General features: G+C 35.6%; 1 protein-coding gene across 4 annotated transcripts in view; it reads left to right on the top strand.

Moving 5' to 3' along the window:
* Nucleotides 1-26767, top strand: part of MICU3 (mitochondrial calcium uptake family member 3) — a 111510-nt gene that overhangs the window by 50487 nt on the left and 34256 nt on the right. For all 4 annotated transcript variants that reach the window (XR_003968193.1, XM_030312229.1, XM_030312228.1 and 1 more), the window contains exons 2-7: nt 1284-1437; nt 8915-8946; nt 14680-14758; nt 18520-18567; nt 21371-21453; nt 24031-24102. Coding sequence is in view for 3 of the 4 variants with exons in the window: in XM_030312229.1 (XP_030168089.1) it covers nt 1284-1437; nt 8915-8946; nt 14680-14758; nt 18520-18567; nt 21371-21453; nt 24031-24102 (468 nt within the window). In the remaining variant the exon portion in view is untranslated. The remainder of the gene's footprint in view (nt 1-1283; nt 1438-8914; nt 8947-14679; nt 14759-18519; nt 18568-21370; nt 21454-24030; nt 24103-26767) is intronic.

Genomic DNA, 26767 nt, shown 5'->3' with positions numbered 1-26767 from the left:
TGCCAAAAAAGAAAAAAATCTATGTATCTGTAAATGTTTAAAATTCTGTCTTCTAAATTGTATACAATAACTATGCATCACTTTTGTAATCAGGAAAAAAAACTATTAAAAATAGATTTGCTGTAATTCAGAGAGAAAATAAATAACAGTGATAAAGATAAAATTATTTATCTATGAGGACTGGTCTTGCAATTAAGGAAAACAAAAGAGACTTCCTTCCCCCCCCCCTTCTAATTCTGTAAAATCTTAACCTTAGGTTGAATTCAGAATGATCATTGGTGGTAATTGTACTGTAGTGATCTAGAGTTACCAACTTCAGATCTAATCTAAGCCCTGCCACTAAGTAGTTTCCTTAGGGGTAGCCCTGAATAGCGTTCCGGGTTTCACTTTCTCATTTTATTTTATTTTTTAAAATATTTTTTTTTTAAATTTTTTTTTCAACGTTTTTATTTATTTTTGGGACAGAGAGAGACAGAGCATGAACGGGGGAGGGGCAGAGAGAGAGGGAGACACAGAATCGGAAACAGGCTCCAGGCTCTGAGCCATCAGCCCAGAGCCTGACGCGGGGCTCAAACTCACGGACGGCGAGATCGTGACCTGGCTGAAGTCGGACGCTTAACCGACTGCGCCACCCAGGCGCCCCAATTTTTTAAAATATTTTTTAACGTTAATTCATTTTGAGAGAAAGAGAAAGTATGTGCATGAGAGCAGGGAAGGGGCCGAGAGAGGGAGAGAGAGAATCCCAAGCAGACTGCATGCTGTCAGCCCAGAACACCACGTGGGGTCAGTCTCACAAAGTCTGAGATCATGACCTGAGCCCAAATCAAGAGCGGATGTTCAACCTATTGAGGCACCTAGGTGCCCCTAACTTTTTTTTTTTTTTTTAGAAAATCAATAGGCTCTAGCAAATAGACTTCTAATTAGATAAATAATGCTAATAGAGAACACATAGCAGGCGTTCAGCAAGAGTTAGTGTTCTTCTAAAGAAACTACTAGCTCAGAGATCTAATGTTCTCTGAAAGTAAAACTTAAATAAATCACAGGTCCTTCAAAGTGTCAGTTCAGAATTTTCAGGGCCTTAATGATATTTATTGTAGGATCTTTCACACATTAATTCATTTTATTCGTATGGGTAACTTATTTATAAAATGATTTAGTTCTCCAGAAGACAGTATTTTCACACTTTTCCATTTACTCTGTTGATTCACTTTCAACATAATTAAAAGCATTTAGCTTCTAAAAGATGTTATTTCCCACAGTCCAAATTTATCTGCTTTCTCTAGGTTGCTATCAGCAGAACAGACATTGAAGACTTAGACCTCTATGCTACATCTCGGGAAAGAAGATTTCGTTTGTTTGCTTCTATAGAATGTGAAGGGCAGTTATTCATGACTCCATATGACTTTATTTTGGCTGTTACAACAGATGAGCCCAAATGTAAGTATATTTTCTGAATTCTCTAATCATTTTATAAGATTTTTTTCTTATCTCTAGTTTGTAAAAGGGTAGAACAGTATAAGTTTTCAGAACAACTAACCCAAGTAATGTGGTATTTCAAAATACGTGATGCTGTGCAATCTTACTAGACTAATATTTCTTATAAACTCCTACTGGCATCGCTTTCCTTTTCACAAACTTTTATTTTCTTTTTCTCAGTTCATCAAACTTAAAAACACCTTACTCTTCATATTTTTTTAAGTTTATTTATTTATTTATTTTGAGAGAGAGAGAGAGAGAGAAAGAGAGAGTTCCAGCGGTACAGAGGCAGAGAGAGGGGGAGAAAGAGAATCCCAAGCAGGCTCTGCACTGTCAGCGCAGAGCCTGACTTGGGGCCCAAACTCAGGAACCGTGAGATCATGACCTGAGCCAGAGAGTTGGACACTTCACTGACTGAGCCACCCAGGAGCCGCATATAATAGGTTTATATTCTCCCTATTCAGTTCTTATATCTAGCATGAACAGAGTAATTCAGAGGACTGGATTTGAAGCTAGACCTAGGCCAAGAATTCTACCTGTACCTCTTCTGTATTTGTCACGGCTCCTACACTGTAAATATAGACTAATTGTTACTCATCTTTCCATATGTTAAGAGCAATGGTTCTCAACCTCTTTGGCATTATGTACATTCTTGCAAATCTGATCAGTGTCTGATTAATAGAAGACAGCTGTATTCTCACCTCCTGTTTTTATTTGGTACATTGCAGTGTGTTGTTTTTCATGAAGTATATTAAGAAAATCTGCCTCACAGATAAGTAGGCAAAGGGAAGAGCATTTTAATAGCTTTTTCAGATATTTGTAAATATTCTTCTTGGTTATTCTATCAACACTTGGCTAGTGGTAGTTTCTTAAAGTTTTGTTGCAATGTGGAATTTGAAACTTTTGACATCTGTTATGTTAAAATCCAGTGGTTTATATTGTGCTTTGAATGGATCTTTTACCCTTATAATCTTGTAACATCAAATGGAAGATACTGGTTCATTAAGTTATGCAGATCTTCTAAATGTTGACATATTTATTATACAATTTTTGAAAAAATCACATTCATGGATATTATCATAAAAATCTTTACATATTGGAAAGCTCATGGTGGTATATACACGTTTTCCCGAATTCTGATTTTCACTTGAAAGCTCAAATGTTTTGACTGGCAACAAATATTGTTGGTGGTTATCCTGAAGTGATAGCTGACTGTTCATTTGTAAGAGAAAGCCTGCCAAATACCGAAGTCCAAATAACCATAATTTATCTGTCATTTGTTCTTTCAAGTAAAAATGTGTTCCATGAAAAAAGGTTCAGTTTGCAACTCACAGAGTCACAGTGCTTGTTCTCAAGACAACCACAGTACTTTGGAATACAACAGAAGTGCTTTATGCACACTTCCCATTTCATCTCACAGCATGTTATCACATGTATGTAAAGACACCTATCAAATGCCAGGTATTGCACTAGGCACTGGAGATAAACTGGTGAGGGGAACAAAAAAATAAATAAATGCCCTCCACCCTCATGATGCTTACAGTCTGGTAGAAGGAATCAATGCTGATCACTGAAATAGACAAATCAACAGCAAATTGTATCCGTGTTCAGTGCCATGAAAGAAAGATACTCGAGGCTGTGAAAGTATATTTTTGAGAAGTAACGTAGTCGAGTAGCTCAGGGAAATCTTCCCTGGGCAAATAAATATCAACGTGAAATACGAACTGTGAGTAAGAGTTAACTAGGCAAGTAGGATGCTGAGAGTAGACAGTTTCAGCCGAAGAAACAGCATGGATCAAGATGCCATGACAAGAGGGAATGTGATACACTGGAGGGGAAACCGATCTGGGCGGCTGTAGGGCAAGGAGCAGGGAAGGATATGGTACGAGGTGCGGCTGGGGGTGTGGGGTGGTGCCAAAGCTTTGAGCCTGGAAACTTATATTAAATTTCTGTTTTTATCCCAAAAGTAATGGAAAATCATGGCAGTAGTTTAAGCTGCAGAAGAATTTGGTATGTTAAAAAAGAATTCGGGGCGCCTGGGTGGCGCAGTCGGTTAAGCGTCCGACTTCAGCCAGGTCACGATCTCGCGGTCCGTGAGTTTGAGCCCCGCGTCAGGCTCTGGGCTGATGGCTCAGAGCCTGGAGCCTGTTTCCGATTCTGTGTCTCCCTCTCTCTCTGCCCCTCCCCCATTCATGCTCTGTCTCTCTCTGTCCCAAAAATAAATAAACGTTGAAAAAAAAAATTAAAAAAAAAAAAGAATTCAACTGACTACATTTTAAAGACCTTTTTGTCTTTATTCAGTGATTCATGAGTCAAGCAGCATCCCATCTAGCAGACAGAACGGAGCTCCAAGGAGCTGTACAAAAGACATATAGGCAGAAAGGAACAGGAATAGGGATGTCATACCAGGCAAAAATGTGGGTTGATTATCGCAAGGTTACTCCTCTTTAGAGGATGGCAGGAGTCTGTCAAGCAGATTACCTAACTAGTGCTGATTGACTGATTTAAGATTCCATTTCTGGCAGAGCAGAAACTGTAATTAAGTTAAGTTTTGGCTTGGTGACATGGGTCTTAGCATAAGCAACTCTGTTGGACCTATTGCCTTGTTTTTAACAGGTACATACCATAATTAGATTGTGTTTTGAAAAGATTTTTCAGAGTGGAGATAGATTGGAGAGGGCCAGGGTGAGCATGAGCAGATCAGAGAGGAGACTCTTGTCCAGGCTTGAAAAGCTTCTAATGATGGTAGCAATGGTGATGATGGACTAATGAGTACTAAAAATTTCTGGCTGGTTTAACTGTATGGATGACAGTAGGGACCAGGTTTGAAGGGAAAAATTAAACTTCAACTGTGGACATGATGGATTTAAGATGCTTTAGACATCTAAAGAGGAGATATTGAAGACACAGTTGTGTCTGGCTTCTGATCATTCATTTCAATTCTTTGAAAAGCAGTGTACTAAAGAATCAGTTGTTTGATAATCTACTTGAAACTGCCAAACAAATGCCTGAAGTTATATTAGAACAAATTATAGCCATTTGTTTTTTCTTCAGAGACAGGGATGTGACAAAACCTTAACATGAAATCCTCAAGTTCTAATATACAGCATGGTAAACATAATTGATTAATACCATATTGTGTAATCATAAAAATTCTACGAAAGTAAATCTTAAGCATTCTCAACAGTAACCAAAAAAGTAACTCTGTGAGGTGAAAAAAAAAATTGTAAAAGTTCAAAAAAATTAAATCCTAAATAATTTGGCAAATTGGCTACTTTGCAAATTAGCTTTTAATCAATTAATTTTTGATACTTTATATTATTTCCATTGGAGATGAGGGGAGAGGGCTGGATAGAGTATATATTTAGGGTTCATCTGTACGTGGTTATTAATGCAGTATGTATGGATGAGATTGCCTAAGAGGCAGTGTAGTAGGAGAATACAGAGGACCAAGGACTAATTCTTGAGGAATTCCTAGACTTTAAATGGTGAAGGTACAAAGGCTTGGAAGATGAGTCTCAAAAGGACACCTAGGAGTATCCAGAGACATGGGAAGAAAGTCAGGAGTATGGAGGCATAAAGGCCCAGAAACACGAACAGAATGGTCAAATGAGACGTCAAGTTAGATGAGGGCAGAAAAATGTCCACCAGATTTAGTAATTTGAAGGTGATTGATGATTTTTAAAATGATGTTTCAGTGTAATGATTAGGGCAAAGACCAGATAGCAAGAGTAGAAGATGAAGAGATGAAGACAGGCAGTATAAAGGACTCTTTCAAGATGTTTGGCTGTGAAGTAGAAGGGAAAGGAAAGATCATAGTTGAAGTAGAGACTTTTATCCTGCAATATTTTGCCAGGAGACGCTGAGGATAGCACTACAGGAGAGGAACAAACATCTGAGATGAAGAGAGTCAGCGGTAGTCCACTTTGGGAATATGTAAGGTAGTAGCCAGAGAGAAGGCTATAAATTAAGTAGGACTCTTTTTGAGGAATTTGAAGGCTGTGGTAGGGATTAGAACTCTCTGTGTTCCTTTAGCCACTCTTTCTTCCCTCCCTTCTGGAAATATTTATTGAGAACTTACCATATGCCAGATACCATATTTTGCCTTGGAATTCGTTGATACTTTTGTCCTCTTAAAATATTTCAAGCTTCATAAATGTAGAGACTGTACATAGAAAAGACCCTTATACAAAAATATATATGTGTTCTGTACTTTTTTGTTTAATTGATGTCATACAATGTGGATTTTTTTAAGTTAGCATATATTTGATAAAGCTATTAATGTATTTTTTAAATATCAAATGGCATTTTTGCATCAAATTCTATAATTTTTGTCAAACACATATTTCTTTAAGTTTATTTATTTATTTTGAGAGAGAGAGACAGAGAGATTGAGAGCACAAGTTGAGGAGGAACAGAGAGAGGGGGGGAGACACAGAATCTGAAACAGGCTCCAGGCTCTGAGCTGTCAGCACAGAGCCCAACACGGGGCTCGAACCCACCAACTACAAGATCATGACCTGAGCCAAAGTCAGACACTTAACCAACTGAGCCACCCAGGTGCCCCTCAAACTGGAACTTTTAAAATATAGTTAAGAACAATCACTAAAGATCAAGATATTTGTAAAAACTTTTTTTAAAGTGTAGGGTTATAAAAAGAAATATTTGCCTCAGAAGAGAAAATAGGTTTCACAGACTGAATATTATTAAATCATATATATACGATTTATATATATATATATATATATATATATATATATATGTATATTGGCATATTGAGATGAGACAGACTTGTATTTAAATGTTTATTTATTTATTAGACAGACTTGTATTAAAATTTTTTTAAATGTTTATTTATTTTTGAGAGAGAGAGTGTGAGCGGGCGAGGGGTAGAGAGAGAAGGAGACACGGAATCCGAAGCAGGCTCCAGGCTCTGAGCTGTCAGCACAGAGCCTGAAGTGGGGCTCCAACTCAAGAACCAGAGATCATGACCTGAGCTGAAGTCAGATGCTTAACCGACTGAGCACCCAGGCGCCCCTGGACAGACTTGTATTTAAACCTTAGCATTCAGTTTCTAGCTTTGAAAACTTTGTTATTCAATCTTTAGTCTCATCATTTATAAAAATAAAAATAATAGCAACTTCACAAGGTTTTTGAGGATTGAGTGATATTGGTTGTGTTCAGTATAGTACCAGACACAGTAAGCACTTAATAAATGTTGGTAGCTGTTATTGTCATTGTTTGAATCTATAATCATAATTAAAAACAAATCTTTGATACAATTTTATGGTGACACCAACACGAATAAAAGGGGTATGCTGTGTGAACATTTGCTTAATAGTTATAGTTTAAATAAATGTTAATTGAGATATACATTTGATTGCTGATCATAGCTTTGTGTTTGAAATCTAGAAAATTTCTTATTTTACCTACCTAAATAGAACCTAAAAGGTAAATTTCCCTTCTGGAACTAAAGTAGGTAATTGATTACTTTCACATAGTATTATTTTAATTTTAGTTTTAGAAAATATATTGTTAAAAAATTTCAAATATACATAAAAGTATTAAAAATATAATGAACATCAACCTATAGCTGAAGAAGTAAAATACATCTATTAGAGTTGAAGTCGCTCTTCACCCAAGTTATATTTATATATGTAGTAACTTAATAATCGAAATAAGGAATTCCGAAAATCAGAAAATCCTTTGAAGAACAATCTTAATGGCTCTTTAGTCTTTATAAAAAAAAAAAAGCTAATAATACTGAGCATGGTAACACATCCGGCAGAATGAATATGTCTTTTGTGAATAATGTACCCTGGAAATCTCATAAACCCTACAGAGCTCGAGTGTGTCACTTCCTCTTCTGATAAATAGCTTCTGAACATTGCATAAGAGCGTGTGCATGTACTTTTGTACCATTTATTTTTCTTCTGTTCTCATTGCCATATTTCAATAGCAACAGAATAATAAATATTATTTACAATGTTCTGTTCATTATGGAAAGGAAGATATCTTTATGAAATAGGTGTATTATAGTTAAGGTTAAATGCTGAATTCTTCTTTGTAAATTTGTGATTTTAATCTTTTGATTACATGTTTGTATAAACTATCTTAGGTAAAGAAAGGATGTTGTTGCTACATGGAGAAGAAATCTATCTCCATAAAAATCAGCTTGCTAAATTTTAGAATATATTTCTATCCTTCCAATCTTAAAATGACTTAAAAGAAGAGAAAGGTACATGGCAAAAACTGCCTATCTCATAATCTTCACTTTGATATACTGTTTATAATAATTGTGGTTAATTATAAAGAAATAGCCACATTGCCATGAAGAATAATTATTGGTTGTCATTATTGTAATGTAGCTGAAATAATTAATATTTACCAGTTCCTAATGCAGCTGTGTTATAGGACTTAATCACATAGAAACCTGGAGATAATTCTTAGGCAGGCATTCACAGTTTTCAAATCTGAGTAAAGGAAATAATAATGTTGACTGTCCATTTATTCCAATATTATAAGACTTATAGTGTTTTATATCTTCAAGGGTGTGAGGAGGAATCAGTAGGTAGTAGTACCTACTTTAGTTCCTACTTTAGTAGGAATCAGTAGTGATTCTAGGTATTTTATTCGACTATAACACTCTTGTTCCAGAAATGAATCTTAAATATAGGGAGAAAATGGAAAACAGGATGAGGGTCTCCCTCTCACATTACCTGCTCTCTCCTTCCTCCCTTTTTCTCATTGCCCCCATTCTTCCACTCCACCCTAGAGAGACCAGGCATTTGAATCATACCCAGAGATACTAGCACAGCAGAGATCATGGGTAGTGAAATTATAAATTCTCTGTGTTAATATTTTTATTCTAGTATGAATATTTTTTTTTCAACATTTATTTATTTTTGGGACAGAGAGAGACAGAGCACGAACGGGGGAGGGGCAGAGAGAGAGGGAGACACAGAATCGGAAACAGGCTCCAGGCTCCGAGCCATCAGCCCAGAGCCCGACGCGGGGCTCGAACTCACGGACCGTGAGATCGTGACCTGGCTGAGGTCGGACGCTTAACCGACTGCGCCACCCAGGCGCCCCTCTAGTATGAATATTTAACAAATATCAGTATTTGTGTTGTAAGCCTAAAAGATTTTTAACATGGATTAAGTTAACTTTATAAATCCAGAAACCCCCAAAGTAAGATAATGATTATGGAAAATGTTTACTACCCCACTGACATTATTTATTATACCTAGTTTATAGTACATGAAACAAATACGTAACATAAATAAACGATATCTTGGATCTACATCTTGAAGTTAAAAAAACATTGCCTGTTAGATATAAAGTCTGGTGTTATGAGTTATGGCTGTAGATTGGTTACTGAATTTGGATATACATTGCATGAAATATTTATTATCTAATTCTTTTATATTTATTACAGTTGCTAAGACGTGGAAGTCACTTACCAAACAGGTAGGTTAAAGCTCTTGGTGTCATATACATGCACACTATGTATATGCATACCCACTTTGGAAAATTGTTTGGCGTTATCTTCTAACACTAAAGATACACATACACTATACCTAGCAGTTCTACAACAACATACATATGTGTACTAGTAATGTTTAGCTTGAATATACTCTATGTTCTAGTAATTTTACACTAATGTGTGTACATAGAGAAGCTTATGCTTTCAGGAGAGGTTCACGGGAATACTATTAGATTATTCATAATTGACCAGAAAGACTACAATATAATATCAATAGTAGAAGTGATCAATAAGCTATTACATATTCATACAGCAGTTGCTATACCAAGTGAAAACAAATGAATTATACCAGTGCTTAAACTCGATGAATCTTGGAAATGTAATGACAAAGTAAGCAATTGACAAATATATAAATTACAAAACTAGGGGGGAAAATCATAGTGTTTAAGAACGCAGTCATTGGTGGGAAAACCAAGGAATGATAAATTTAAGACCTTATTTACCTCTGGGAAAGATGGAGGGAAATATAAGTAAGAGCTACAAAGAGGCTTATAAAGTACTGGTAGTTTTCTGTTTCTTAACAGTTTCTACTTTATTTTTTTAAATTTTTTTTTAATGTTTATTTACTCTTGAGACAGAGACAGAGCGTGAACAGGGGAGGGGCAGAGAGAGAGGGAGACACAGAATCTGAAACAGGCTCCAGGCTCTGAGCTGTCAGCACAGAGCCTGACGCAGGGCTCAAAGCCACGAACTGTGAGATCATGACCTGAGCCAAAAGTCGGACACTTAACCGACTGAGCCACCCAGGTGCCCCAACAGTTTCTACTTTAAATTTTAATATATTCTTTTTGTACTTTTAAATGTATGATAAACTTCAATATTAAAAAAATCAGTATTAGTATAGCATTCTAGGGAACTTCTTTAAACAGTTAAAGAGAACCCTCCCAAAGCCTGTAGCAAATGCAATGTTTACATGTGAAACTTTAGACATTCTCTTTAAAATTATGTATGATATAGGGGTGCCTGAGTGGCTCAGTCGGTTAAGCATCCGACTTCGGCTCAGGTCATGATCTCATGGTCCATGAGTTCAAGCCCTGCGTCAGGCTCTGGGCCGAAAGCTCAGAGCCTGAAGCCTGCTTCAGATTCTTTCTCCTTCACTCTCTCTCTCTGCCTCTAATCCACTTGTGCTCTCCTTCTCTCTCAAAATTAAATTAACATTATAGTAATAATAATATAAATAAAATTAGATATGATATAAATATGTCTTCTATCACAACTGCTAACTCCCTGTTTTACTACAGATCGAAGCTAATGCTGTCTATTAATTTGCTAGGGCTGCTGTAGCAAATACCAAAGTTTGGGTAGCTTAAATGACAGAAATTTATTTTCTCACATTTCTGAAAGCTGGAAGTTCAAGATCAAGGTGTTGGCAGCATGGGTTTCTTCTGAGGCCTCTCTCCTTGGCCTGTAGGTGGCCATCTTCTCCCTCTGTTATCCTCACATGTTGTTGTTCTGTGCATGTCTGTGTCCTGATGTCTTTTTATAAGGACACCAGTCATATTGGATTAGGACCCACCATAATGACCTCACTTAACAATCTTAATTACCTTTTTAAAGGCCCTTTCTCAATACAGTCACATTCTGGTATACTGAGAATTATGACTTCAAATGTAAATTTGAGGTGGACATAATCCAGGCTATCACATGTAGTATGAAAAGAAGAAAGAAAGAGGTTCTAAGGATTAGCACAGTAGGAAGCCATATGATTTAGATAAAAATGTAAAAATACGTAGATTTTCAAAATGTATTCAAATTTAGTAAAAGTTTAGCAAGGTTGCTGCTGAGTATAAGATCAATTAACCAAAGTTAATAAAATGTTTCTGTACCAGCGATAGCAATTAGAAGCTGCACTGTCAAATAAGATACTTTTCACAATAGCAACAAAAACTATTACTTTGTGTACCTAACAGAAGATGTGCAAGACATTGTTATATTTTTTAAAAGACATGAAAAAACTGAGAAATAGATCATGTTCATGGATGATTCATTTGGAAGAGTAAGGATCCAGAATTTTCAGAAAAATTCTGAAAAGGAAGGAGGGGAAAACATCAGGATGAGAATAATTGGGCCTCTGTCATATTAAGATTAATAATAGAGTTATAATTAAAATAGTATTGTATTATTGCAAGAGTTTTTTAATTACATGAAAATAATAGAATATAGAGTTCATAAACAGACCCATGCATATATGGAAAGATCTGTAAATCACTAGAGAATGAATTGACCTTTAGATACTGAAACAATAGTCTTTCCAACATGGAGGCAAACAAATTAAATACTAAACTGATCACCATATACAAAAGCAAATTTCAGATGGATTAAGTTCTTATTTTTGACAAACAAAAATTCTGAAATATTAGAAGTAAAATAAGGGATACAAGAGGATTCTTTAGATAAGACACAAAGCAAAGCTCAAAAGATATTGGGGCAAATTTTATTAAATTAAATATGAAAAGCTTTGGCATACCAAAAGAGCATCAACAATGCTAAAAGATGTATGATAGATGGGAGAATATGCTTACAGTGTATTAACAGAAAACATTGAGTGTCTTGTACTCATCTAGAACTCCTGTAAATCAATAGAAGAAAGATAGCCAGCTCAATAAGAAAAAAATGAGTAAACATAGAATGGCCAATAATATATGTAAAGGAGCTCAGCCTCACTACTAATCAGGGATATGCAAATTAAGCCAATAATATGTTGCTATTTCACACCCGTCAGATTATCAGCTGCCAGAAATCTCACAATACCAGTAATTAGCACCGACAAGAAGAAGAAAGAACCAAGGTAGAATGCAAATTTGTATATTCACTTTTGAGAGAAATTTGTCAATATCTAATAAAGTTGAAAATATATAATCAAAAGCTCTACTTCTAGAGATGTATACTAGAGAAATAGTTACACCGGCAGTCCTGTACATGTTTTCTGTTTTCTTCTTTCTGCAGCATCAGTTGTAACAGCCAAAACACACACAAAAAAAACAATATAAATGTTAGTTAGCTGAGAAATGAATAAAAGAATTGTCACCGAGGCATATCAAGGACAAATTCAATGTATAATATACAACTATGGTGAATAAATACATTAGAGCTATAGGTATCAACGTGAGCCAAGATCAAGAGTTGGACGCTTTACTGACTGAACCACACAGGCGCCCCTGCAATATAATTCTGATGCTACCCATCCAAAGTTAGTTTCAGACTCCATAGATTTAAGGACACAGTCCCCAACAAGACTGCTCTCATTTCAGATGCCACATGCAAGTTCAAGGGTCCCGAGGCCACCCACACTTCTGACCAACTGGCTACAAATCCAAGAGGTTCCTGTAATTCTCCTCAAGTTCAGTAATTTTCTAGACTGACACAAAACTGACAAACATTCCGTATTTATTAACAGTTTATTCTAAGTGCCACAAGTCAGGACTAGCCATATGAAGAGACTCCTCGGACAGGTATAGGAGGATCCGAAACACATGCCTTCCGTGCCCTCTCCCCACCTCACACATCAGCGTGTTCACCAACCTGAAATCTCCACTGAGCTTGGGCGTTGAGTTTTTATTGAGGGTTTCATTATCTAGGTATAATTGGTTCATTGGCCAAGTGATTGAGCTCCATCTCTAGTCCCTTTTCCTACCCCACCCCAGAAGTCAGGAGAGCTCAAAGCTCCAACTCTCTGATCCCACTGTGATTCCTTCTGACAGTCAGCAGCCCACCCTGGGTGTGACTCAAGGATTCAGAGTCTCCTAGGAGCCAGGGGCAAAGGCCAAGCAAAGCATTTATTACACAGCACCACTACCTATAAGAGACCAAGATAGGCACTGAATGGGGAGGGAGATTCACATTCCGAGTGGAAATACAGATTTTAATACATTTTAAAACTTCTTAAAGTCAACAGGGGACAAAGATCAATGTGTTAATTGGATAATCTAGACCAGAAGAATATGAATTATTACTAAAGTAAACTGCTTGGTCAGTAAGGATCTGGCCCATCATTTAGAAGTTGTGTGACCTTGGGTGAATTTCTTATTCTTTTTAAGTCTCAGTAAAATATGCAGAATGAGGTTTGTTTTTTAAAATTAAATGAGAGATTGTATTAGCCCATTGTTAGGCACATGGAGGGCATTCAGGAAAAGGTAGCTATGATTTTTTTGATTGTAAATTCAAGTGGAGTTTAAACTAGAAGAGGTGGAATTGAATACATGGAAATAGTTAAAATGGAGGAGTGAATATTTGTTTAATAGATACGGTATACATTAAAGTGTATATAATATATGCAAAGTGTTATTTTTCATCTCTTGCTCTAACAAAAATATTCATGAGTTTACTGTTGTTTAAGCAGTAAATATCTGGCTTCTCATTGTTGTTCATACCTGAATTCTTACCTCTGTGCTGTTGCTGCCCTAATCAGACACTACTGATTGTCCGCTGGCATCTGTTACTTGCAATGCAGAGATAACACTACAACGGAAATGAAAGCAGGGTTCACAGATGGACTTCAGGGAAAACCCCTAAAAATAACTCTCCCAGGGATTCTTTATTTGCCTGCTAACTCGGCTTTGTAATGAAAAAAAAAAGTTTATAATGTCACAGAATATTTTTAGATACAACCGCATCAGGAAGGATTTGTCTAAAGTGTTTCTCAAAGTGTAATGTGTAAAAAAAAAAAAAAAATCACCTGGAGTTCTTACTAACAATACAGATTCTGTTTCAGTAGGTCTGGGAACTGAGACCTCCTTTTCTTATAAGCTCCCAGGTTGTGCCTGGGGTATTGGGGAACCATCGTTGTGTAGCAAGAATCAGGTCTGGAATATAGAAGTGGTTTCTAGTGTTCTTCAGTGTGTTACTTAGCAAACTACCTTTTTTATTTCAAATTATTTCAATTTATCTTACCAAATCCCTTAATAATTTTTCTTCACAATTAACCAAAATATAATTTTCATTTAATTATTTTTAACTATTAACAATAAATTCAGAATTCCTTTGGTGTCTGAGCAATGATTCAAATGTTTAAATTTTCAAACTAGTTCCCCAACCTGCTGTGATAGTTTGATTTTAAAAAGGCAGACTAAGCAATTGCAGTCTGTTTTTTTTACTGAATATTTAAGTTAAAATTAGAAAAAAAAATTGAAAGTGGCCACCATAACTCAGTACCCTTGAACTCCTGCTTCATCTGATGTCACCATTCTTAGAGTCACTACTAAAATATTACTCATTCTTTCCCAGTATGACCCTCTGTCCATTTACTTCTTCCAGCTCCTTAAATCCAAGACGGCTACAGAGAAGAGACAGTATGTGAAGCCAGGTCACCATCTCTGACCTTGATAAGGAAATCCACCTTAATTATGGCTTTCATGAAACTCAGTGTTTTATCTTAAATTGATTTTTTTATATATATTCTTCCAGTTGCTAAACTTATCTTAAATTTTTGATAGCTCTAATTGAATTTAACTTAGCTTCTTTATTATTTATTTTATGGTTAGACTGTGGGCAAATACTAAGTTTTGTGGTTGAATGAACCACAGGTATAGAATAGAATAAATACAGCCATGTCTCAGGTCCTTTAAGTGAAGAATTTTTTTGCATAGGCATTTAAATACTTTTTATTTATTTTATAAGTAAGTGGTTTACCATTAATATTATGATACCTTATGTCATAGGAATTAAATCAAATGCTCTCAGAAACACCACCAGTTTGGAAAGGATCCTCAAAGCTTTTTCGCAATCTTAAAGAAAGAGGTAAATTAACTTTAATACTTATGCATTTTTAAATGGACACTGTATTATTTATACTATTTATATATTTTTTCCTCATACTTAAAGTAATTTTATTCATGTGTGTATATGTGTGTGTGTGTGCATAGAGAAAAAACTGAAAAGAAAAATAGTAAAATATTAATACTGATTGTTTCTGGGTAGTGGGATTAAAGGTGGTTCTTATTTTTATATATATTATTCATGTCTTTCAAATTTTTTACAACAAAATGAACCTTCATAGTACAAAAAATTATTTTTTAACTATATTGAGAAGTGTAGGTTAGGGGCGCCTGGGTGGCTCAGTCGGTTAAGCATCCAACTTCGGCTCAGGTCATGATCTCCCAGTCTGTGAGTTCGAGCCCCGCGTCAGGCTCTGTGCTGACAGCTCAGAGCCTGGAGCCTGCTTCAGATTCTGTGTCTCCCTCTCTCTCTGACCTTCCCCCGTTCATGCTGTCTCTCCCTGTCTCAAAAATAAATAAATGTTAAAAAAAAATTTAAAAAAAAAGAGAAATATAGGTTATATTTACTTACAAAAGCATTTCTTAAAAATACTGATCTCCAACTATTTTTCTTCCTTCCATTTTACTTCCAGGCAACTATAGATATTTAAAAATTTAATCAGTATGAAAAACTTATTGGAAGTCTTTTGGCCACCCAGTTTGAACATGTTTCTTTTAAAAACAACACTCACTGCAAATCCACCTGTTTCATCATACTATCTTAGCTATATCTATTTGTCTAAGTCATGGATTCATACACTTCCTTGCAATCAAATTATACTGATTTTATTGCTGTTTTCTTTGACACTGTACTTTTTGTTCATATTTGTAGAAAACACTAATTAACAAAATCTCTTTAATCTTACAAAGTAATTTTTCTTAAAAATACACTTTTTAACATGCTCAAGTATAAGAGTATATAAAATAAAAATGTTAAAGAAATTATATGAACAATTATTGGTTTGAAAATAATTATAGTATACTCTAGCATGAAGACCAATATTTTAAAGGAATAGTTGTAGTCTATATATTTTATCTGAGTAGAATTAGAAATTCAAATTGCTTTCACCTAGTTGACATGGAATCTGAAAGGAGTAGACACTTTACCTTTTATTGTAGGATTTTTCATAACTAGGGTTTTAAAATTAGGGCCATGGTATCTTTAAAGCTCTTAGAAATTTTTTCCTAGAAGTTGTCTTAAAGGTCATTCAAATCTTAGGGTGGGATGATAGAATCAGGAAAATTCAAAGCTCAGAAAGAGAAGTTAGCAAATTTAAAAATATTTACTTAATACTTCTAGTGGGAAAATACAAATTGGATCAAGTATAATCTAAGAAAAGTAAATGCATGGAAGAAGGAAATTCTTTGTAGTTAAGGAGAGCGTTAAATCTGGAAGCCCTAGGTTTAGGCCTGTCCTAATCTTCTTTATGTTGTATGCATATTAGCATGTTTTTGGGGGGACATGAGCTATTCAGTGCTATCCCACAGAATTATCTGTATAGTGATGGAAATGTTGTATTTCTGTCTTGTCTCCCATAGTATACTGCCCTTAGCCCCATGTGGCTTTTAAGGATCTGAAAATGTGGCTACTGTAACTGAGGAAGTAAATGTTTTATTGTGTTTAATTTTAATTGTTTTAAGTTTAGGTAGCCACATCTGGCCAGTGGCTACCCTGTAGGACAGTGCAGAGCTGTGTCACAGTGATTGGATTATTGAAGCAATCCTTATACCCGAAAAGTTTTAGAACCTTTAGGTTAGGCGAAGTAGAATGTTACAGGCAGCCTTGCTTTTTTTATAAATAGGTTTAAGTGGCAAAGGAATTTTAAAGCTAAATCTTTAGAGCTATTAAAGATTAGTTTACAAGTGAATTATATCTGCTTAAAATATTTCCCAGCAAGAAAATGCAGTTTTTACAAAAAGTTAATTGAAATGCAACATTTATGAAAGCATTATCCAGACTTAGTCATAACAGCCAACTGTAGTGCATCATAATAGAGGAACTAAATAGTATAATGTTTTTAAGGAACTTCCCTTAGAAGTTTTTTTGTTGAATTTTCAAAAGAAACCTAGTTGGCATCTTTCTTACCCTCTTTTTTAAAGATCACAGCATTACTATATGCTTAGCATATGTATTTATTTTATTTTACTTTTTGATCTTGGGTGGCCTTAAAATAAATTGAAGGGCCAGTTTAATAGTTTTCCATTTTTGTAATTGGAAAGCATTAGCATTAAGAAGTTACAGTTCATGTTTAGTAGTATTTTCTCTTTTCCTTGATCATTTTTATTAAATTATATCATGAGCTTCACTTTGTTCTCCATGCCTGTGGATTACACCACCTCAGAAACCATTTGGTCCTACAGACGGGTACCTACCATGATAATTGTGATCAGTGCTCTCACTGTTAAGAAGTAATCATTCCCTGAGGGAAACCTTGAGTTAATTATCAAATAAAAGATGTGTAGTAGTTATTAGACTTCTTTATCCCAACCAGCATCTCTGTATTCCACCAGGTCAGTCAGAACAACGGTCAGTGAGATGGGATTGTGAAGACATAGAGCTTCCTTTCCCATCCCATTTTCCTTTCTGTTTCTCTTCCTTTCTTCCTTTCTCCCTTTCTCTCTTTTTCTTTCTTCTTTTTTCTTTTCTTTCTCTCTCTCTCTCTCTTTTTTTTTTTTTATGAGGGATCCCTATGGAATCTAGGTATTGTATCTTTATATACGTTGGCCATTCCAGAATCTTTCTCCCATAACATTCATGGCAGTCAACCAGAACTATCTGTCTATAGGTCACAATATTGTAGTATAAACAAAAGAAGGGAATGCTTTCACAGGGCTTCTAGCTAGTTCCCTTCAAGTCTTCTGACAAACTGCCTGACAGTGACTCCTGTCCTCTTTGTTCTGTAACAAAGAGGGGAGCCTCAAAGAGCATCAGGGAAAATGGAGTTTCAGGGTTCACGATCTGATTATTTAAGGATTTTTGTGTACCCTTTTACCAAACTTTAGGACTATCTGATATCTGGAGAAGTGTTAATTGACTTATTCCTGACTGTGATTTTCTCAGGATCCTCTTGGAAATTCAGTGAAGCATGAATTCTAGTTTGGGGTGCTATGCCCAAAAGTAAGAATTTGAGTAACAGAATATATATCTTTATTTACTCTGAACACCTTTTGAACTTTGTAATTCTGGGATTATAGAGAACTCGGGATGCAGTATTCAGAAAGTGTAAGCCATTTAATTAAAACAAAAATTTCTTAAGAGTACATTTAATAGAAGCATTAAGTTTGTCAAGAATAATAAATGATAGCTTGAAAGCAGACAAGTTTCATTTTTTAAGCAATACAGAAATTAGATTTGTAAGCAAGAATATCTAAATGTTTTTTCTGAAAGTTTAAGCACTTTACAGTTTAGCTTTTTAATTTTATGCTAGATTCATCCATTGAAAACTAGCAGCAGGTTTACAGCTAGCTATAAGTAAACATTGTAATTTTGCTTTCCTTGTCAAAATATCTAGGAGCATTAATGGGAATTTTACATGGGTTCTACAGAGGCATTGTGAAACAAATTAAAATTTGGGGTTTTTTTGCCGTGATTTTAGAATAGTTTAGTCTTGCTTAAAACAATACTTAGCATGTTCTTTAAAGTGGTAAGTTCCTTATCAATATTGCATATTATAATAATATTTTACTTGCTAAATATAAAGTAATATTTTATATATAGCATTACTAATACTATTTTTCTTCTAGGTGTGATTTCTTACACAGAATATCTTTTTCTCTTGTGTATTTTAACAAGTAAGTGTACTCATAAGTCTATTTTTGGATCCATTTTTCTTTTTTAATCAGAATCTTGGAAAACAAATCTTAGATTCTCCTACTACTGAAAATCAGTTTAGGTTTATCCATGGTTATTTTGCAAAAATCAGCAAATGCTAACTAAGCATAGCACTATGAAGAGGCAAAAACGTAACTATTTTTATGGGTTCTGGAATAGTAATAAAGTGCTCATAAGTTATAAATTTTACATCATATATCAATCCTTGTGGTTTAATCTACATGAAAGCCTAAAGATCAGGTCAGATGGCAATTTGTAAATTTCCTGCCACCCTCACAGAAATCACGTATTTTTTAAGACTAGCATGAAAGAATGAGTCTTTTAACTAGTGAGTGTGTCAGAATACCCATCATCATCCTAGAACAGCTTTGTTACTCTCTTGCTCTCGTATGCAGCAGTTTTTATGAAATCTACAGAGGGCTTACTCGTGTTTTTAGTTAAATTTCATTGCATTTAATGCAGGATCTTACCTGCTCTAGTTCACCATGCTCCAGCCACCTGGCTTTTGTGTTCCTTGAATTCTCACCTCAGGAATTTGTACTCTCTGCTCTTTCTGCCATCAGTGCTTCTCTCCTCAAGATCCTCATGATAACAAACATTATCCAGGTTTCTTTTGAAATGTGAAATGTGAACCTTTCCTGACCATCCTCCCTTTCCTACCGCTCCCTTTTTCTCCCTTTACCGTGCTTTATTTTCTTCATAGCACTTAAAACTATTTGAAAGGATTCGTTTATTGGTTTCTGTGTTCTTGTCTTTCTCCCCAATGCAAGGTCCATGATGGCAAAGGTTTTCTCTTTTTTGTCCATTTCTGTATCAAGAACAGTGTCTAGCACATGGTCACCTCTCAAAAAAATAGTTGGTGAGTGAGTGAAAGAGAGTAAATGAAAGAATATCACTAGAGGGATTTCTGTTTGTGGGGATATGTGGAGATGTATGGGAGCAAGAGTATCAGTGAAACTCTGTCTTTAGAAACAAGTCATAAAATTCCTTGTACCTCTATGATCAGAAAATTCAGAGCCACTTTGTTACTCTAAATTTACTAATGAATGGTGTTATGTTGGAGTTCTATCGTAGGAAGTTTGGGGGGTGTACGTGTGTTTCAAAAATTATCCTTTATTCTTTTTTGCATTTTTTTCTTCCGAACTCAAAATTAAAATGCTGAAGCACGAGAAGTGTTGTATGGTGGTTAGTGGTAATACAACTGTCTGAGGTTGTTTCAGACTGGAAAGCCATTACAGTTCAAGCCCAGTCAATGATGAATACTCCGTGAAAATCAAAGGAGTGCCAACCAGTATCTCAGAGACTTGTTAAAAAGCTGTATTGTCAGCTAGAACAACTTTGGTTGCAAAACTATTCATTTGAAATACCTAACACAGCGGAATGATAGGTAAGAATATAACAGAACTGGCTAGGGAAGCCACTTACTGAGATGGGACAGGGTGTGGTTAAATGTGTAAAGAAAACACCTGGTGCATGTGCTTACATGGAGGGGTCAGGATCCTCGGACACAGTGAATCTTCCTTTGGAGTTCAGGACCCATTTTAGAAACTTGCAGGAATTTCATTGAAAAATTATGGATGTTTTTTAGATCAGAACGAAGACCAAACGTGAAAACAGAGCTGACACAAAGTGGGCTACGGAATCTGTGTTACCTGTCTGTAGTTTTCTCCTCTTTGCTTGTTATTGCTTTAACTTTATTTTCCCTTCCAAACAGTATGTGTAAGGACTTCCTGTCTCTGTGTTTTCAGGATCATCTTAAAGCTTAAGACTTGGTTATTAGGGATGATGAAATTTTTTATTTCTTTCTCAACTGAATGCTAATGAAAGTAAGTTTACATTCCTAAGCTATAAGAAATGAGCCTGCATATAAGACTGGCTTCTGTTTCCATTAGAGACAGCTATTACCAGTTAAGAAAGTAGGGTAACATGCTTCTCTTTTGCTAGCTTCAAGGTTTTACAACAGGTAAATACCAAATGTATCTGTGGGAGGTCTCTCTTCCAAACTTTTTGCACGTCATCTCAAAAGAAAGGGTCAGATGTTTCTAAAAGGCATGTGTACTGAGCTTCTCTTTGAAGGACACGTTCAAGTTTTCTTCTTTATGCTTTAGAAGGGAAAAGATATTGAACCTCCTTATAAGATTCATAACATTAAAGCAGCTCTTAGTGTGTAAAAGTATGTCTTTCTCAGAAAAGCAATTGTTCCTTGTATTTGGGGGGAATTGAGAATTATTCAAGCCTCTTTTATTTGATATTTCTGTTTTTGAGGCTTCTAGAGGTTTAAACTCAGATATGTAATATCTTGTGCTTGACATTTATTTTCATAGGTTATTTGCACAATAATTTCCCTAAGAATTACAACTGGTCCATTGTGTCATGTTTTAACTTTTTTCTTTCACTCTAAGTAGTTGAACATATGCGATGATTTGATATTTCCCTTTTAAAAAAACTGACAGACTTTGGATAACAAAAAGAAGTATTTATTTTTGCAAGTAAGGTAGTTAAATTTTACTGTCTGTGCTATGCAACAGTTACCACACAAATACTTCTAGAGTGTATTATCAATTTTGTTACTAAGTGTGCTAATACAGGAAGCAGAAATATGTATACATATATAGCTTTTCTTATATTTAACTAATAGTAACATGCTGCTTTTAAATCCTTGGTTAAAGAAAGTATTTTTGTACAGTATATACATAACTGCTTACAACTGTACCTTATAAACATTTTTCCATTTCACAAGTACTTTTCTATTTTTTCTGGCAGAGCCACATGCAGGATTTAGAATAGCTTTCAACATGTTTGACACCGATGGTAATGAGATGGTGGACAAAAAGGAATTTTTGGTGGTATGTATATTATATGCTGCATTTTATCAGTAGTTAAGTATTGAAGATTTATATTCTTATGTTTTTGCATTATTTGAAATAATGTAGAAGGAAGAGTGAAAAAATTATGCTTTCACCTTAATTTAATAAAGAAGTATATTCTTACGTACTTTAAATAATTTTCATATTAAAACATATATAAATTATATTCCTTATATAAAGGTGATTATAGTTGTTACACGCTTTCTGAGCATTTGAAATGAGCCTTATATTTCCCAGTGGGTGGGTAACGAGCAGTCTGGGGGTGTTGTCTGTGCTCAGTTATTCTCAGACCCCATCTTCTCAGTGCCCCCAACCACAGCTTTTTGCCATAGGAACTTCCCTTCCTTCTCATGATCGGATCTGTGGTTTTTCTTTCCGCTTTTCTCTTCCATTTATCTCTGCCTTATGTTCCGGTCTGGTCCCCATTTTCCTATTCCCTTCTCCTGTCTTTGAATGAGGTCTGATGTAAAGTGGGGAGAGTAAGATTGTTCTTAGGTATTCACCTTCAGTCTTTCTCACCCGACCGACCCAGGACTGGTGCTGGTGTGGCAACATCACAGCTGCTCACTCATCTTACCACCTCCCACTTCTAGAATCTTCTATTTCTTTTCACCCAGGGATTCTGCATCTACTTCTATGTCAAAAATGTCTGTTTTTCTCCCCTCAAAGTAGAGATCCTTCCAGTAACAAGATATACACCCTTAGCCCCTAGTAAAAAGAAAAGAGAAAGATGGCATATAAATAGCCATTTTGTTTTATATTTTCCTTTGTAACCAGCCATTAAAAATCCCTCAAAAAACCTCTTAAACAGCTTAGTATTTTCCTCAGAGGCTGGAACATGGAAGAGAAACTATGAAATCATTCTTTTCTGTGGTAGGAAAGGGAAGAGATAAAAATCCTTGTCGAAAGCTAACTAGTAGCCATTCAAAAAGAAGCAAGCCACTACTTGCTGGGATCTGTCCCATGGCTTCCTCTATCACCCATGCAGCCCTCGCTCGGACAGTCCCTGAACCAGGCCATTGGACCGGGAACCAGAACAGACCCCTCATTCCAGTGTTTTCCAGGACGATGGGGGGGAGGGGGGTAAGAGTTTTCAGGTTCAGTGCAAAGATAGAGATATGTTCCTACCATCCTAAAGTCAACAGATTTAGTTTAATATGGTTTTGTTATGATAGCATAAAACTCCATTTTAGGACTTTCAGAATGGGCCTAGTACTCTAAATAATTTTTAATAAACTTTCTGTAGAAACTTCCAAGTTCTACCCCATTGATTAAAAGATTAACTTTTGGAACTCAGTCCATTGAAAGTTGCCTGTATAGAGATGTCCTTTGGAAAGCTGTCTGTGGAGACGGGAGGTAAAAACGTTCATGCAGGACCACGGCTTCTGCTCTTTACTCTTGTGAAAGCGACGGTGTGCTCCTTGCCTTTGTGGTGGCTGTACTGCTGCCTCAGGTGTGATGGGTTTTGTTTGTTGTTTTAGTTTGTTTGTCGACAGCAAAGAATTCCTGAAAGAAGGAGGTAGAGTTGAGCTAACTTAGTTGTTAGAGTCTAAAATCTAGGATTATCCTGCCTATTTATGAAATGACTATTAATAACCTTTGCTGAAAACTCTTTTCACAAAGAAAAAGTGTGGAGATAAATGTACTTGTTCACAAAATCATTTATATTATGTACTGTATTTGTGTTATTACCTATGTTGGGAGGTAATACATTTCATCTGACTTTCAACTATTGCCTTACGAAATGAAGAGTTGAGATCGCCGTTCAGGTTACACAGACAAGAATACTGACCTCACCAGAAAGCTGTGATAGAGGTAGGATTAGGCTTCCCTTTGTAAAATAGAATTTTAAAGAGGAAATAACAGCATTAATAATAATAAATGACATCTCTTGAGAAGTTACTCTGTGACAGGCAATGTGCTGAGTAACTATGTGTAATATTTACTCTGAACAACATTCTTACAAGACCTGGCGATTACACCTCAATAAAGCTGGAGAAAAAAAAATATTCCTGTAAGGGAAGGAGTTACCTCCTTGTTCTGGATGTGGAAAACATTCCGTGAATGATTAGACTAACTTACTCAAGGGGTTATAGGCAGGGCCCTTGCTCCCACCAGCATTTGGTTACCTGAAAAGGACTTCCGAGGCCATCTCATTCCACGTGAGCAAACTGGGGCCTCGTGAGGGATGAGTGACCTGTTCACCATCATGAAGTTAGTGACAGAAGATGGGCTCCAAACCACAATCCTGAATTCTGTTCCAGTTTTCTTTATACCCCAGTAGGCTTTTTTATTTGTGGGTCACAGACTCCCTGTCTCTATGTCTTAGAGATAAAGTAAAGCTATAATCTTGTACATTTAACTTAACCATAGGTTGCCAGTAGCCAAGGGTGTGTTTTCTTTTTCTCAGGAAAAAAAAAAATTGGTACCAGAAAATATATCTGTAGCAGTATGAATGTTCTCGGTAGATGTTTTTAGAATATACCTAGCACAGGGTGGTAAGTGGGGCTCCGGAAACTCACTGGATATTTGATTCTTGATCACTTTCTTTGTCAGCTTCAAGAGATATTCAGGAAAAAAAATGAAAAGAGAGAAACTAAAGGAGATGAAGAAAAGCGTGCAATGCTGGTAAGAATAATTTATGGTAGTTTCAGGTGGGCCTTCTAGCTGAGAGTCGTTTTATTCGTGCTGAGAAACAAGAACTACAGTGGGTAACTTTACAGCTATCCCTTGCAGGAAAGCTTCCTAAAGTTCTTACGTAGGAAAACTGCTTCAGATTTCTATGCATCTGTATCAATATTATCTTAAATATTGATATTAAACATCTGTGTCCATAATCACATGCATTTTTTCATTTTCATCCATATTGTTGTTTTCCATGAGATTTGAAGGGTATATCATATACTAGATGAATACAGATCATTATGCATGAAAAAATTTAAAGGTGAATTGCAAAGATTTAATTCTACATGTGAGTGGCTTTAGTGGCACTGTAACAATATGGATGTTGAAGCAAAACCAAGGAAATAATGTATTTTTTTGAGTTCTTAGAAATAAGAGATTCTTCTGGGGTGAGTAATGTTTTCAACTTACTCTGAAGGTAGAGTTAAGCAGCCTTTGCCTCCATTTCCCTACCAGTTTTCTTTCTGTTTGTCCCGAGTATTTCCGCCCGACAGTATCCCAGGCTCACATAATACAAATAACAAACAGGTGCTGAGATCTTACTCTCAGGGACTGTGCTGGATGCTTGTCGGCCCACCAGTTAAATTAGTTACCTTATTATCTGTAATTATGGCAAGCTAAGATTTGAGTCCATGGTTGGGCAGCTCCAGATCTGTACTTTAACCATTATAGCCTATTTCTTCGTCTGGTCCTTAGATAGCAGAAACACAGTTTTGTTGAGATGTAAGTGATTGTTTCATTTTAAATTAGTGGCCCTGTGCAGCAGCTTAGTTGGTCTACCTAGAGAGCTGCAACATTTTTTATTATTCTCATTGCTATAAGGATATATATCACGTTTTTTTAAAAAAACATGTATTATCTGTAGCAGATGGTGCCATATTTAATCCCAATAGATTGTGTATTTATATTTACATTAATAAAAGCAGATTATCAGGATTATGGAATACTTATTATTTCATAAGCTATTTGACTGTGATATAATTATCAGTTTTTGTTGAGTCACCCTCAGTATTCTAATTGACAAAGCTTATGGAAGACACTCTTACAAAATCAAAGAGCTGGTTATAATGTTAGTCAGGTATTAAAAGGGGCATTACGAGTTCTCTAATTCAGGTCTCGTGATTTTCAAATTATAATTCATAAATCCCACATGAATTAGCTCTATAATGCCATTTTTTTAGAGTATTAGCGATAACATGAGAGAACTAAATACCTTCGTAAATTTTATTTTCTGTAGATAATATATGGAAAGTGTAAGAAGTTATTTTAGATAGATTAACTATATTTAACTGCATAAGCAAATTGTTAATAAAATATCATTTAGGAGGCTGAATTATGTTGATTAATCTTTTGCTATACCTCGGGAACAGAATAGATCATATTTCAATGGACAGAAATTTAACTGGCTTTTTTTTTCAGTATAGTTGAAACACAATGTTTACATTAGTTTCAAAAATTTAACAGTTTTGTTTATTTATCTATACTGCTTTCAGAAAGGGCTTGTGAATCTTGCAAGGAAAACACAGTGCTGTTCTAATCATTAACATTTACTAAAATACGTAAGTCAAGTAACAAAGGGAGAGAGAAAAGGGAGCAGTGACAGCAGACAAACCACACTGGGAAAAGCTACATTGTCAGCACAAAGCTTGGCTCTGAGCTTTATTGCAGCCCAGGAATAGTAAATTTAATGCTGGTTTAATGAAAATAGTTCATAATAGCGATATAGTAAAACCTTATTAACTTTGATTAATTAGGGAAAGTCTATCCGAATTTGAAACTTAAGTTATATCAACATACCCTAAATTGTATAATTTTATATGCATATAGGTCACTGAAGCTTCCTCTAGGAAATACATGGAGGAGACTTGTTTTAAAGAACAGATAAAAGTGACTTATAAGTAATATACTGTATAGCTTGTTTATATATAAGGAAACACTAAAGCCATTGATCTCCACAGGTACTTCATAGGTATTTACCTTACAGAGTTTAATTAGTGCTTTTGAAATTTACTTGTATAATTTAGCCATCAGAACTATTTCTTAAAGCAATTCAGAAATAATCTTTAGACAGCCTCTGAACTAAATAAACAGCACTCTAAGACAATACAGCTCTCTATGGTAATCTGTTGTTAATAGATGCCACATTTCAAGTAATGCAAATCTGAACTGGTAAGATTTTTGAATCTTTAAGCAATTGAAATTTAGCTTATAGTGAAAATAACATTGATTACCTTAGAGAGACAGTAGAGCACAGGCTCAGGAGCCAGATTTTCAGAGTTTGAGTATCAGCTCTGCCATTCATTATCTGCCTGACCTTGAACAGGTCCTTAGCCTCTGTGTGCCTCAGTTTCTTCATTTGTGCCATGGGGATAATAGGAGTAATAGCCACATGTGATTGTTATGGGGATCAAATGAGCTAAAACATGTCGCCACTTAACAGTGTATGAAATATACTAAATCCTCATGAAATAAAACTGTGCTTCGAAAGTCAAGAGGGAAACAACATATCTTGAGACACTCTGTGCTATGTCCATTATAAGTGTTGCTCCCATTTAGTCCTCATTACATTTCTGCAGGTAAGTTTCATACTGTTTTCCAGAGGAGGAAGCCA

The sequence above is a fragment of the Lynx canadensis genome, chromosome B1 (assembly GCF_007474595.2).
Source record: "Lynx canadensis isolate LIC74 chromosome B1, mLynCan4.pri.v2, whole genome shotgun sequence".
NCBI lineage: Eukaryota > Metazoa > Chordata > Mammalia > Carnivora > Felidae > Lynx > Lynx canadensis.
This window is presented reverse-complemented; position numbering and strand designations above follow the sequence as displayed.